At 38.8% G+C, this 15,088-nt stretch overlaps 1 protein-coding gene across 9 annotated transcripts in view; it reads left to right on the top strand.

Annotated features, from left to right (window-relative positions):
* Positions 1-15,088, top strand: part of LPAR1 (lysophosphatidic acid receptor 1) — a 168,789-nt gene that overhangs the window by 63,364 nt on the left and 90,337 nt on the right. For 4 of the 9 annotated variants that reach the window (XM_055579301.1, XM_055579297.1, XM_055579299.1 and 1 more), the window contains exon 2: positions 8,344-8,503. In XM_055579301.1, coding sequence (XP_055435276.1) covers positions 8,459-8,503 — 45 coding nt within the window. In that variant the 5' untranslated portion in view covers positions 8,344-8,458. Of the gene's footprint in view, positions 1-2,653; positions 2,796-7,974; positions 7,997-8,343; positions 8,504-13,419; positions 13,441-15,088 lie in introns of those variants that run through there. The other 5 variants (XM_055579305.1, XM_055579303.1, XM_055579298.1 and 2 more) reach the window with 4 other exon arrangements.

The raw sequence follows: 15,088 nt of genomic DNA, 5'->3' as shown, positions 1-15,088 counted from the left end.
GTGTCCAGCCTAAGTTTTTCCCTTTGTGATTTTGATTTTCTCCCCATTTTGTTTTTTCATGGGAATTCTTTGAACTCTTGAAGTTTATTTATTTAACAAACCTGCATTTCAGTTATAGATCATGCACTTCATATTTTTCCTGAAATGAGCTCTTTCTTTTAATTGTCGTAACATATAAATGGCATATAATTTACATTTTCAAGTTCAGTAGAGCTAAGTATATTTACATTGTTGTGGAACAGATCTTCAGAACTCTCTTTGTCTTATAAAACTGAAACTCTCTGCCAATTAAAAAACAACTCCTCATCCTCTCCCTCCCCAGCCCCTGGCAACCACCATTCTACACACAGTCTCTATGAATTTGACTCCTCTAGGTACCTCATATAAGTGGAATCACAAAATATTTGTCTTTTTGTTACAAGCTTTTTTCACTTAGCTTAATGTCTGCACGGTTCACCCATGTTGTAATATATGCCAGAATTTCCTTCTTTAAGGCTGACTGATATTCCATGATATGCATTTAAAGTACTGCATTTTGTTTATCCATGTATTTGTCCATGGACACTTGAGTTGCTTTCACCTTTTTCTCTATTATTGTGAATAACACTGCCATGGACATGGGTGTTCAGATATCTCTTTGAGACCCTGCTTTCAATTATTTTGGGTGTATATACCCCGCAGTGGAATTGTGGGCTTAAAAAAATTCTATGTTTAATGTTTTAAGAAACTGCCATTCTGATTTCTACTGCAGCTGAAGTATTTTGCATTCCCATGAGCAATACATAAAGGTTCCAATTTCCCCACAACCTTGCTTATTTTGTTAGCAACAATTCTAATTGATGCGAGGTGTTCTTATCGCATTGTGGTTTTGATTTGCATTTCCTTAACAATTAGTGCTGTTGACTATCTTGTCAGGTGTTTTTTTGACCATTTGAATGTCTCTGGAGAAATGTTTATTCAAGTATTATTTTTTAGTTCAGTTGTTTGATTTTCTTCTTGTTGAGTTTCTTTATATATTCTGGATATCAATTCCTTTTTAGGTATATGATTTACAGATATTTTGTCCCATTCCATGGATTATCTTTTCATTCTCAATTGTGTTTTTTTGCACAGGAGTTTTAAATTTTGATTTAGTGCATTTTATCTTTTTTCTTTGTGTTCTTTAAGCTTAAGAACGTCTTTTAGGAAAAGCTTACTTTTCTTGTTAAATAACTTATGTTCTATTTGTTCTTTCTGGATGTATCAATTCTTCTTCTATTGAATCTGTATTTTCTATGCTCCACAGCCATAATTTCTAATCATTCTAGTAACTATTATATTAAAGCATGTGTGATTTTTCTCAAACTTGTCTTCCATGGCATCAACTTGGTCTTCTATAGTAACACTTCTGCCTGTTGTAGTTTTAATACATTTTTAGTTTCAACAGTTTTATTTTCTTTTTTTGTTTTTATTTATTTTTTTTAATCAATGTTATAAAGAGTCAAATAGCTATATGAGGATTTCTAAGAAAAAGGAGTTTTTTCTCCCTTCCTGCCTTGTCTCTTCCCCATAACTACCATTTTCAGTTGATTTAGTTGCTTCATTGGGTATTTGCATTATATCACTAAGATTTATCCTTGTACTATTGGATATGTCAGTTTCAAGTATTGATAGACATTCCTGTGGAAGACGTGTTGCACGCATACTCCCCTCCTGAACCTCTCCATCCTGATACATTAGGTTGTAGATCATGTCAGTTTTCAGTGTTAATGTTTATGACCTTGACAATATCATTCACAGCTGAGCCATCTAGAACTCTGTGAATCCTTTTCTTCTTCTGTAAATTCTCTTTTAAATTTTCATTTTTCTTCTTATATGTGCTTACTTTTCCGTGTGCTGGTTATTCTGTTCTATATGCTTAGGAGTCTTTGTGTTCTTTCAGTCCCAAGCTATCAGTTCTAGAAATCTGTCAACATACTCAGACAGACAGATAGTCTGTCCAGTCTACTTTGTCATCTCGCAATGTCCTTTCACAAGCAGGCCAGGAATTCCCTTTAGTTTTCTCCTGAAGTGAACTTTTGTTCCTGTATCTCACGCCTTCATTTTGACTAGTTTCCTCCCTACTTTGCGAAGGACATCCTGCAATGAGACTGTAGATTGTAAATCACTTTCTTCATTGTCCATTGTCTTCCAGCTTCTAGGTTGCTGTTGAGAAATGCAGACTTTCTGATTCCTAATCCTTTGTCCATGAGCTCCCCCTATCACTTTCTGATCAGTTACAAGAATTTTTAAAAAATCTTTTGTGTTTAAAAAAAAAATCATGATGATGTGCTTAAAGGGGGCATATTAAAATTGATAGAAGTGGGCATGTTGGTTATCAGTGGACCTTACAAGTCAACAAACTTAGGACTTGTCACTTTAGGAAATGTTTTGATTTTGTTACTTGATCTCCCCGACCCACCCTTACACCGCCCACTCCACTCCATTTCCTTTTTTTTTTTCTTTAATTCTGGAATTGCTTTTGTTTGGCTGTTAGATCTCCTGGACTAGTCCTCCAGCTTTCTCATTCTTAACTGTTCTGTTTTCCTTCAGTTTGTCTTTTGGCTCTGCATTTTGGGGAAGTTTCTTAACTTTATGTTCCAGTCCTTCTCCTGCATTTCCAGTTACCGGTTTTTAAGTCTCCTGTTTTTGTTTGAATGGGCACAGCATCTTCTTCCTGATGTTACTGTTGTTAAGATCTTTTCATCTACTCAGATTCCAGAGAAGACTCTTCCAGACTTAGCCTTTAGATATAAGGCTGGTTTCAGATGCTTAAGGTAAATAAATAGATAAATAGAAATAGATAAATACTGAGCAAGACAAGCTATAGCCCTGACCTTCCTCTTGTTCATCTTGCTCATCCAGGTTTGAGGTTAAGAGTTTCTTGTCTAGTTTCTGCTGGACTAGAGAGTATAGAACTCTCTGTAGAAGGATACATGAAATCTGAAATATTTTCCTCCCTGATCTAACTGGCTCTATTTATGTGTAATTTGGAGGATAAATGTATCCATTCCTGGTTTCAGCATTGATGACTTCTTTCCTCTTTTGGTACTTTATGTTCATCTACTTATTTGGGGAATGGAAGCTTTGAAATCTTTAGTCATGTAAAGTGAAATTGAAGTTGCTTAGTCGTGTCCGACTCTTTGTGACCCCATGGACTGTAGCCTACCAGACTCCTCTGTCCATGGGATTTTCCAGGCAATAGTACTGGAGTGGATTGCCATTTCCTTCTCCAGGGGATCTTCCCGACCCAGGGATTGAACCCAGGTCTCCCTCATTGTAGACAGACGCTTTACCCTCTGAGCCACCAGGGAAGTCCTGTAGGCCCCACCCAAAGCTGTGGTTTATCTTCTCCTTCACTAATACCATTTTCTGCTTTTTTATTCTGTTTTCTACTTTATTGACTGCCTTCATTCAGGTCTGTAATTCATAATTTTTTGGTTAATGTTGACTCATGTCTGATCTCATATTTCCTAAAGTTACCTTTTATGTTGTATACCTATTTCTTAAGTAAATGTTTGCTCTGACTCTAGAGTCTTCCTTCTCTTGAGCTGAACAATATTTTTCATTTGCCTGGTGGATATGAATTTTTCTGTGTCTTATCCTTAGAGAGGGAAGTCTGTGTATATTCAGTGTCAGGTATTGCCCTGTATTCTTTTAAGGGGCTGAGATGAGTCATTATTTGACTTAAGTCCAGATGAAGGAAAAAGGTTAGATTTATAATAGATAAATTTGCCAAGTTAGAAATTCATCTTCCTATGAGGCCTAGGAAAAGAGCCAGCATCAGCTCCAGAAGTAATCAAAGGAAACAGTTGCCTCAGAACCAGAGACTTTGTTTTAAGGTATTTGGTGTTGCACTCAGTAATTAGAAGATCATTGTCACTTGGCATGGCTGCCCATATCAGAAGCCAGCTGGTAGTGCTTTTTTCCCACATATTTTCTGGGCCAGTCATTATGGCTACATGTAAATTAGAAGTAAATACAGCCAGAGATTACTTGCTCAGTCAGAGCCAGGAACCCCCTTTAAGGAGCTGAATGTATTTTAAATGTACTCCAATGCTCCATGGCTTAGTTCACTCCAGCCCTCATCCCTCTTAACAGGGAGCATCATTGTGAGTCTGTTGGGGTCTCATTTACTTATTTTCTGTCCATGTAATTATAGTTTCACATGAAAGCAATGTTGAGCTTTAAATGTTCTCCAGCCTTCCATGTTGATTCTTGCTAGTATATAGTTCTGAAAGTTTGAGCAATAGGTAGGATCCATCTGTGGCTTCTAGGATTGAGTCAGGATATTTCCTTTTCTTATATTCAGTTGGTTATTTCCTGTTAATCTCGCACAGAACCATGAGCCAATGTGGCTTTCATACTTGTAGATTGTATTTTATCTAAACATTTTTTATAAAATATTTTTTTAATTGAAATATGGTTGATTTACAATATTTCAGTTTCAGGTGTACAACAAAGTGATTCCGTTAGACATACATACATATCTTTTTTTTTTTTTTTTTCAGATTCATTTACCTTGTGAGGTATTACAAAATATTGAGTATAGTTCCCTGTGCCATATAGTAGGTCTTTGTTGACTATATAATGTGTGTGTGTGTGTGTGTGTGTATGTCAATTTTGAGCTATGGGGAGGGATTTTGAGGTAATTCATAGCCAGTGACTGTAAAATGAATGAATAGGCATGTCAATCGGTGACAAAGCTCGTGTTCTGCTAGCAGCATTAGGTGTGGGTTTGTGGTTTTGAGAAGGATAATAGAGATTAGAAATCATGCCTAGAATGGAACATGGGGACAACTAGGGAGGAAGAGAAGGGAAAAGAGTGATGGCCGAGGGTACCTGGGGTTAATGGAGCCAACTCACACTGCTTTGCGGTTTCCTGTTATCAAAAGCCCAAAGGAAATAGAGAGTTAGGCTGGTTATAAGAACGTCAGGACAGATATCTAAATACTTGGAAGAGTTCAAAGAGGGATGAGTTTTTTGTTTTTGTTTTTTTTTTTTTAATTCTGTGCAGCTCTGTAGTTGGCAGTCTGGGGCTCTTAGAAAGCAGGAGACGATATGTCAAAGTAATCTGGCTTACTTGGCCAGAGACTGAATGGCATCATTACTTAGGAGATTGTCTTTGGTGTCATCACATCTCTTCCCCCATGATTTGTACAGTTTTGTAATTAAGTTGAGCAGTACATAGGTTTCATGAATGTAATTTTAAGACGTTGCTTCCCAAGAGAGCTGTTTTATACTCTTTGAGGTAGTATTGCTTAGCTCTTACATTTTCAGAGTTAAGTAACCATACCCCATCTTATAAAGGGCTTCTCATAGTGTAAGAACAGGTTCAACATACACTTTTATGAATCTTCTAGTGTTACACACTATTAGCCCAAAAAAGTAAAGTCTCTTCATCTGAAAAAAGGAAAGGTTCAAACACAAAAGCATCTAAACTCGATATGTCTTCGATGCTTTAGGGGAAGACAGTTAATGTTTTGTCTTGATCTTCTTCTTCAGAAAGGAAACTAACAATCTGTACTGTCTACAGGGATGTGTCACATAAATCAAAACTAGGGGGACATCATTAACATTTTATGTGGATGAGAGCAGGGTTTGGGGAAATAGGTACTCTGCAGGACATCTGACTTGCATCTTGCTTCCTTCAGAACTTTCTGGAATTTTGGGTTAGAAAATCTCCAAGCTCTTTCTCTTGGTTAACTGTTGTTCACTTGGAAGGTTCATCAGTGGAAAGGCCCTGTGGGGGGTCCCGGTTCACATCTCAGCTCTGTCGTTTCCTGGCTTATGACTGGGGTGACACGTAAACCCTTCAAAGCCTCAAGTTTCTTATCTGTGAAATAAGTTGACAATATCTACCTCAAACTGTGCGTGAAATGACTGCACCTTTCTCAGCATCTTGTTCACTAAATCCCAGTCTCCCACCCTTTCCCCTTTTGCTATCAGCAGTGATGCCATATGGCATTTGTTACACCCATTTCTTTATCCTTTTTCTGACTGTAGGCTGGGTACCCAGCATTCACATTTTGGGCAACTCTTTGTACTCTGAATGTGGGAAACATTTTAGGGTCATATTGCTTAATGATGTGACTCAGCAGAAATGATATTGGACCCACATGAATATTTAAGAATAGAATCTCACTCGCCTTCCATATTTCTTTTTGGTTATCATGCTGTTCATATATTCATAGAACAAGATGGTGTGAACTGTAAATATGTGAGAAGGAAAAAAGGGGAAAAAAGTAGGCGCGGCACCAAATGATGCCAGGAATAAGGAATAAGTTCAGTACAAAACAGTGCACCGTGGGGCCCTATAACTTTCCTAGGGTAGGGTCGGCTTTCCGACAGCCCTCACAGAAGAGAGGCCCTCTGTGGATGTGTGCCTTCCTCCTGGGCTATTTATTTAACTTCACAGTGTGATGAACAGCAGGTCTTTCCTCCCTAAAACTGGGACTGAAGAGAACATCACTGTCGTCTCAGGGTAGCTATGGAATTTTGTGTGGATCATTAGACCAAAACGTCTTGGCAGCTTGACTTTTATTTGTTAATAAAAAATAGTCACTGACAGAATGTTAGAGGAGGAAGGTAGAAAGGTGCCACACTTGTGAACAATGAAAACCTAAAGTGATGAAAACTGTGGTCTGAAGGATAATAGACGAAGACAGGATAAAAATCAGAATAGCAAGTTCAAAGAAGCTGCTGCCAAGCCTAGATTGTTTCTTAGGAAACAGTTCTTCTGAGGTTATGTGACTTGCCCAGCATCATTCAGCTAATAGAGAATAGTGCCAGAGGATTTGCAGAGACTTGGCTTAGATATCCATCTCCACCATTACTAACTGCTCAAGATTACTGACTTGGATTTTGTGAACCTGGTTCGTGACTTTTACTGTTATGAAGAGTATCGTTTCCCAATAGTATGATAGCGTTCTGGCGTCATTTTGCATGCTGGGGAAACCAGAAAGTGTATTTACGGACAAATGCTGCCTTTTTGAGGCAAGGTTCAGCTCAGTTTTATTCATTATGCCCTTAGTTCACTATGGATGTTCCATAAATACGTTTTGAGTAAAAGAAAGGATATTGTTAGGTGGTATGAAAGCAACCTAAAAGTGAAAAATTGTCTTAAAATGAAAGTATTTTCTTAAAGTCTTTTTTTAATTAATTTTTTTAATTGAAGGATAATTTACAGAATTTTGTTGTTTTCTGTCACACCTCAACATGAATCAGCCATAGGTACACATACATTCCCTCCCTTTTGAGCCTCCCTCCCATCTTAAGGTCTTAAAATGAAAAATCGTCCCCATCTGTACTAGATTGAGATGTGGAAATAAGTCACATCCATCTAGCATCCTCTAAGAATGTTGAGAGGAATTGAGAAATGGACTCTTCCTCACACCTGTGGAAGTTTGATTTACAAAGCCCCCTCCCCCACTGCCCATCCAAGTACTTATTCTTGTGACCCACTCCTTTAACTTTGGGGTATCTTGCCTTTCTTTAATTCTGAAAATGGTAACAAGTTTCCTAAGGAAATGTAAACATGGAACGCATTCGCTTAAATCTCCTCTGGGACTGGGACTTGGTGCTCTAGGACTGATTCTCTATGAACAAAAAGTATGATTCCACTCATCTCTCTTCATCAGCCCTCAGGCTTTCAACTGCTAATGGGCACGGTTGAACTGGGTGTGTCTCTAAGACACTTGATGAAAGAAAGTGAAGTCGCTCAGTCGTGTCCGACTCTTTGCAACCCCGTGGACTATAGCCCGTCCACCAGGCTCCTCCATTCATGGGATTCTCCAGGCAAGAATACTGGAGTGGGTTGCCATTTCCTTCTCCAGGGGATCTTCCCGACCCAGGGATCGAACCCAGGTCTCCTGCATTGCAGGCAGATGCTTTAACCTCTGAGCCACCAGGGAAGCCACTTGATACTTGATACTGTTATTCTATTTGCTCTTTGCCTATATAGTGAAGGCTCTTAATTGTGAGTTACTCAGTTTCTTATTTAAGGACAAGATGGCCCTTCCCCCTTGCTACTCTCCTCCTCTTCACAACTTGAAATCACCTGCTGCAAACATCTGGCTCACATGCCAAGTTGGCTTTAGGTTTATGAAAACGTATCAGCTTAACATGGTACAGAGATCCTGGCACTGAGATGTTAGCTGCTTTGTAAGCTGCTCCTTCCTGGGTTCCTCTTTGCATTACGCTTGTGGTTGGCTTTTGAGATAGGGTTTTGTTTGTTTGTTTGTTTTCGCTGCCCATGGCCAAAGGAGCTTCACTCCCATGTGCTAGTCCTCTGAGGCTCAAGTGGGTTTTCCGATCCTTTTCCAGGTCCACAGTTGCTCCTAGCATGACCACGATCTGATCAGCAGCCAGGAGAATCTGACTCCCTTGCTGTGGACCTTAGTGCTGGGGCCTGGTCACCGCCCACGACTCCGGAGCTGCCATGGCTGCTGCCTTTACGTCCTCCCCTGTCGTTTCACAGCCCCAGGTATGTGATTCAGACACACATAGGTCTGGGCTAATCATCGTTTTGTTGAATGTTTCAATTGAGTTTCAGAACCTGTGTTTGACTCTGGAGATCACACGTGTCTCCTCTGAGTTCTCTTTTGGTGGGGATTTGGATGAGTGTTTTGTGAGGGAGGTGCTTGTTTTTGGCACCTAGGGTGGCTGGCTGCTACTGGAGGCATCCAACTCCAAATCAAGACAGTCAGTAGCAGATCCCCCTGTTGGCTTTTTTAGGGTTTATCTCAGAACTGATCTAATCTTATAACACGTTTTCTGAATGTTGTCTTGGTGTCCTCCTCCTATAATGATGATTATTTTACCTTGACCTGTTCTGATAACTTTGAGAAGGAAATGCAATTCCAGAAACTTCTGAACCACAGTAATGTGAGTTACTGCCCAGAGAACAACAGTCATACAGCAGGAACACTGTTTTCACTGTTTTACAATCTGATCTACTGAAATGCTAACTGAACCCTTTCAGTCTCAGGAGGCAGCATGGTACAGCGGGGAAACAGACTTTGGAGTCATTAGACATGTGTTCACATCTCAATTATTGGATAAAGGGCCTTAGTCATGCTGACCTCACTCAACTTCCATGTCTTCTCATGTAGTCATCCCTCACAGCACGGTTATAGGGATTCAAGGAGAGGATCTATGCAAAGCACAAATCAGCAAGTGTGATTTCCCAAATGCTCTTCTTTCACTGTCTTCTCCTCCTTTTATTTTTTGGCTGCACCGCACACATGTGGGATCTTAGTTCCCTGACCAAGGATTGAATCTGTTTCCCCTGCATTAGAAGCATGAAATTTTAATCACTGGACCACCGGGGAAGTCTCTTCTCTTCCTTTTAGACTGTGACCTCCGATCACATTCATGAGAATCACTTTTAGGGCCAAGGTGGAAGAAAAAAGCATGATTTTGAGAAAAAGTCATATTGATTGAAATTTGAATGTTTATGATACAAAATACTTTTCTACACCTTTTTTTCTTTGAGTCATTTTTCAGGCTACTAAATTTTGTATATATTTCTTTATTTAATGGAATATAAATTTTATATGATATGGGAGCCTTCATAAGGAAATGAAGATCTGAAGAAAGAAAACTACATATTTCTATACTGGAGTATTTTTTTTGTTTTTTGGCCTGATTTCTAAAAAAAGTTGTTTTTTTTTAAAATTGAAATATAGTAGATTTACATTTTGTATTAGTTTCAATTGTACAGCCAAATGATTCAGAGAGAGATATATATATAAAATCTTTTTTCATATTCCTTTCCCTTATGTGTTATTACAAAATATTGAATGTAGTTCCTTGTGCTATAGAGTAGGCCCCTGCTGCATATATTTTAGGTCGGGGTGTGTGTGTCTGTGTGTGTGCAAAGAAAGGGAGGGAGGGAGAAAGAAGAAAAAGGAGCTTTTCTACTGTATTTACTGTAAATATTTTTCTTCTTCTCTAAAAGACTTGGGATTTTATCACATGGGTGTAGTCATTGCTGTTCCTGAGCATTATAAAGTTCGTGGTGTCATTTTCCAGAATGCTTAGTGTTATCACCATCATGTGTATTTCTCTTTCTGGTAAATGGATCATTGCCTTTTCAACACTTCATTTACTTTGGGTGTTTGATTTCCATTCCCCTCAATAGTGTTCTTGGTACCCGAGAGACGTGGTAAATGGGTGAACAGATTTAGTGCCTGTTACCTAAGGTCACCATTTCAAAGTCCACTGGAGTTGTTCCCTTGCAATGACTGTTCTTAGCCTTTTGTGGAGTAAGTTAGGCCCTGATACAGGTTTTCCGGACAGGACATTTCAGCACCCTAGCCTTGCTGCTCTCATTTGTCAGCATTTCCAACAGCATCATCTTATCTACACATCTTTGCTCTTACACAAGCTACTATCAGCCGGTGAGTGATATAAATATTTTTAAATGATTCATTTAATGAAAATGTTTAGCACCACCCTATGTAGAAAGAGGTCATATTTAACATAAACACTTGAGGAAATGTGTATTCTTGTAAAGTCTCTGTGGGGAAGTAAATTGGTCCAGTCACTCTGGAAGGTAATTTGACAGTATCTGTTAAAATTATAGACCTTTGCACATCCCCTGTTCCCATCTAGATACTTATGTTAGAAAAACATGATTCTAAGGATATGTGCAGGGAGATATTCCCTGAAACATTAGTTGAAGACCAAGCAGTAGAAAACTTTCTAATATTCAGTAGTAGAAGGACTTAATAAAGTCAGTCATATTGATATGATTTAAATACAGCAATTATCTCAACACAACTCTGTCTCCTCAAGATATCTAATGGAGGGAAAAGAAAGCAAGATGCAGAATAATACTTATAGGAAAATATAATTAAAACTGTAAAACAAGACCATATGTTCTTAGGGATAAACATATGGTACATTAATATAAACGCATATAGTGAAAAGTCTGTAATACACATTGTCCACAGGAACGAAATTGCCCCCAAGAGGGCAAAAAATGGACCTTGGGAGATGAAAAATCCCTGCAGAGCTTAACCCTGCCTGATGAAAACCTATTCCTAAGTACTTAGTTTCTCCTTAGGGAGAACTTGAATTTAATTAAAATTTCTTCCTTGAGAGTCACCAATAGAAAAAAAAAAAAAGGAAACGCTGGTCTAGAAGGATGCACAAGACCCTGCAGTCACACTGCCTCAATTCCAATCCTGGTTCCAGCATTTACTAACTGAGTCCATGGTGGGAGGGGAGAAAAAAATATTCACTCTGTCAGTGCCTCCATTTTGTTGTCTGGAAAATGAGCATCATCATGAAAAAGCCAAATCCGTAGGGTGGTTTTAAGGTGGAAATGAGATCATGTGTGTAAAATTTAGAAGAGTATTTAATATATTTCTCGGTACATCTCAGTATTGTTCAGCAAGCACTGTGGCAGGCCTGGGGATGCAAGATAAAGACAGCCTTTGCCCTGTCAGAGTTTAGAAATGTAAGGGGAAATACCCAGATAAGGAAACAAAAAAATTAGAGTGCTGTGTCACAAACGCTGTCATACGGGAAGTATGGGTGCTCTTTGGGGTAAAGTGGAATGATGTGTAGGATTAGGGAAGATGTCTCAAAGGAAGACTAGCAGGCTAGGAGCTTATGCACGAGTATAAGTTATTCTGTAAGGGAGAGGACACAGCCCGTGTGAATATAAGTGTCCCAGGGTGGGAGAGCTCACAGCTTTCGGTCATAGTAAAGTGGGTGTGAGGGTGTGAGCAGTGATGTCTGGAGCCAGCTGTACCAGCTCACAAGATCTGACGTTTCAGCTTTCAAAGGAATTTCATAAGCTGACTGACTTTATGTTTGTGGCTTGAAATCAGCCAGGGTGGAGTATTTACACCATGGAAGTTGGCAAGCACAGGCCCTGGTACCTAACAGCCCATTGTTAAGTACTGATCAGCATACTTCAGGTTGTAGAAAAGGTAGGGGTGGGTTACAGAGTTGGAGAAGATTTTGCAGGGCCTTGGAAGCCACATGAAGATTTTTAACGTTAATCTCAAGGAAACTTACATAGCTCATGAGTCTTAGAGCTTGGGTTCAAACCTTACTTTTGACAACTGTGCTGAACCAATTTATTAATGAATCACAACCAGGGAAGTGAGTCCCATGATTTTCACAGAGACTCTGATAGTTGGGGAAACTCAAGCCCCTTGGAAGGAGTCAGCTGTAAGCTGAGGTGTTAGGTCACAGAGAGAGGCAGCTTACCCTTCTGGAGAGATGCAGACCAGTGGGTCACTTGGTTCCCAGGATCCTCTCATCCATGAGGAACCTCATGATTGCTTGTCAGTCCTTCCCATGTAATTTGTGCAGTCAGCTTTTAATCCAAGGCTGATTTGCCCTTGCCCCCAAGCTTGTATTCATGTATTCTCTATTATCAAGTTTTCCCCAGGTTCAGAGAAGGTAAAAGCAATTTAAATACAGATCTCCTTAGGCAAGGCGTAATAAGCCATTCACTCAGTCAGCTTTGCCTGGTATTGTCTGGCACATCAACTCGAATTCTTTCAGGGTGATTTCAGGGACCTGTGCAGAGATAAACCCACATTCAAGTGTGAAAGGCCTGACAGTCCTTTCTTAAGACAAAAACAATTGGAAAAAAAAAAAGCTTTCAGTTTTGTTACTCTCTATTCACTTGGTAACAAAGAGCATTTTTCTAATCAAGGCTGCCTAATACTAGATATAAACTAATTAATATGAACAGAATAGCTGGTGATTGTTTCCTACAATAATAGGGAAGAAAGCTTTCATTGTCACTCATGCTGGAATTGCTGTTTAGTCAGTGAAAGATACGCCTGGTGCTTTGAAGTGGGACAAGTTTGTATTCCTGCTTGACTCCTGCCCAGACTGTTAGATGGATTTTTGTTTGCTCAGGCTGAGAAAGACAGCACCTTGTTCTGAAGCTGGATGGATACCGAGGCGAAACCAGACTAGCAGCAGCAGGCAGACTGTGTGTAGCTGCTTTTATGTTGAATAGTTCAGCTAGTTCAGAATAAAGAGCTCCTGAAGGAAGCTCTGGAGATGTCTGCAGACAGGAACATGCTTGTGCTTTGGTTAAATTAATGAACGTGCTCCTACCCTGCAGGGCTGGGAGGATGGAGGGGATGGAGGTAGAATGGGTAAGCAAAAAGCTTGCCACTCGTAATGATCCTTTTCTGTATCTAGAACTCTATGAGCAGAACTTTAATGGTGGTTCATCTGCTTACTGTGGGTGGAGTATGGATTAAAAGCTTTATTTTACTTTTGAATGGAAGGGTCAATAGTTCAATCTGTGTATGGGTGGTTCAGTCTTTCTCAAACCCAGGTATTAGAGACGAGAAGAGGTGTTTGAGAATTTTGAAGCGTTCAGATCTCAGAACTGTGATTCCAGCAAGGAAGGAATATTTGCCATCAGTATTTTACAAGGTATTCTGTCTCATTTGCTAAGTGGCTGTCCTGGTTTTAAGTCAAAGAAACAAAGATATTTTGATCCCTTCAAGTGATTTCCAGTAGCTTTCATTAAAAACATGCATTTGGGTAGATGCTCAATGTTTTCAAAATATTTGTTCCCCTAGTTCCTACCCAGTGCTATAAGTTAACTAACAAGTAAGTATCTGCTTGGTGTCTGTTGGAAGACAGGTATTTTTGAACATCATTACTAATAGGTTTTTAGAGGTTTTATTTCTGATATTAGAGAGTGGATAATTTTAGATTAAAGCAGTTGAATTCTGTGTTCAATGCGTTGTGTTTTTTGAGATTGAAAGAATTCTGTTTTTTGGGAATTTTGTATTATGCAGTTTTCAAATATCTCACACACACACAAAATCAGAATAATAGAGTGAATCCCAGGATAGCCATCACTGAGACCCAACCATTAGCATTTGGCCAAACTTGATTCACTTTCTCTCATTTTGGGGGGATTAAATATTTTAAAGCAAATCCTTGGCATCCTGTTATTTTATCTCATATTCATACATCAATATGCATCTCTAAGAAAGAACTCACTTATATTGCCACAGTCCCATTCCTCCACAGAGTAAAATTAAAAACAACTTTTAAAATCATTTTCTACTCAGCTATGTTCAGAATTTCCCAATTGCTTTTCTCAGAAGTATTTTTGCAATTGGTGTGTAAAGAGTTATCTTTTAAAAACATTGATTAGATTAGTTAACTCTTCTGCCTGAAACTATTCAATGACTTTCTAAGGTTTACAAAGGGAATTGTTTCAATTACTAAATTATCAGTCCCTAAAGTAAAGGATCATGGTTGTCTTGATAGCGCTTTCTTGTGGACTACAGTGTGAACAATTGCTTGCAGCGTGAGGTATGTTTCCAGTGCCACACAATGAAGACGTAATGTGATCTGACTTCACCAAACATGGAATTGAGAAACCAGAATGCATAGGATTAGACCCAGGTGAATTTTGGTTCAAATCTAGGTTTAAATCTCTTTCAATATAGATGTAGCTTCAGCTAATTTTTTTTTTTAATCTCTAGAATAATAGACACTGTGCTCACAGATTTAAATGGCAAAATATGTTAGATACTTTGTACAGTATCAGCATCTTTTAACAGACCACTGACATACATACTGTTAGTTCCTTCCTTTTCCCCCATAATTATTCTGGGAGGGTTTTTTTTTTTTTTTCCCTTTTCTTTTTTTTTTAACAGGGAGAAAGTGGTTACCTCTACATATGGTCTGTGTGTATGACGCACTTATGTAATATGCCAGAAGATCCATCACAGGAAAGCCAAGTTAGATAAACACTCTATGGAAAACTCCAATGTATTGCCAGGAATAAATGCATGTGGAGATAAACATTGAGATTTCTGACTTACTCCATCTTGAACCATGTTTCTGTTAGAAGTTAAATTTGTTCTCATATTGCAATTTGAATTCATCTCTGCCCCCTTCTGTGTTTATAAACACAGATAAAGTTTGAGAGGATATCTTATTTCGCAATCTGAGGGCACGTTTGGAGTTTTCAGTTCATAAGACAAAATTGTACTGGGATACCTAGGGTAAACCACAAATGAGACATTAATATTTGTTTCTTTTTCTAATACATCCTTTC

This window comes from Bubalus kerabau, chromosome 4 (genome assembly GCF_029407905.1).
Source record: "Bubalus kerabau isolate K-KA32 ecotype Philippines breed swamp buffalo chromosome 4, PCC_UOA_SB_1v2, whole genome shotgun sequence".
NCBI classification, from domain to species: Eukaryota; Metazoa; Chordata; class Mammalia; order Artiodactyla; family Bovidae; genus Bubalus; species Bubalus kerabau.
The sequence above is the reverse complement of the archived record's forward strand: the minus strand, read 5'-3'. Positions and strand labels throughout refer to the sequence as shown.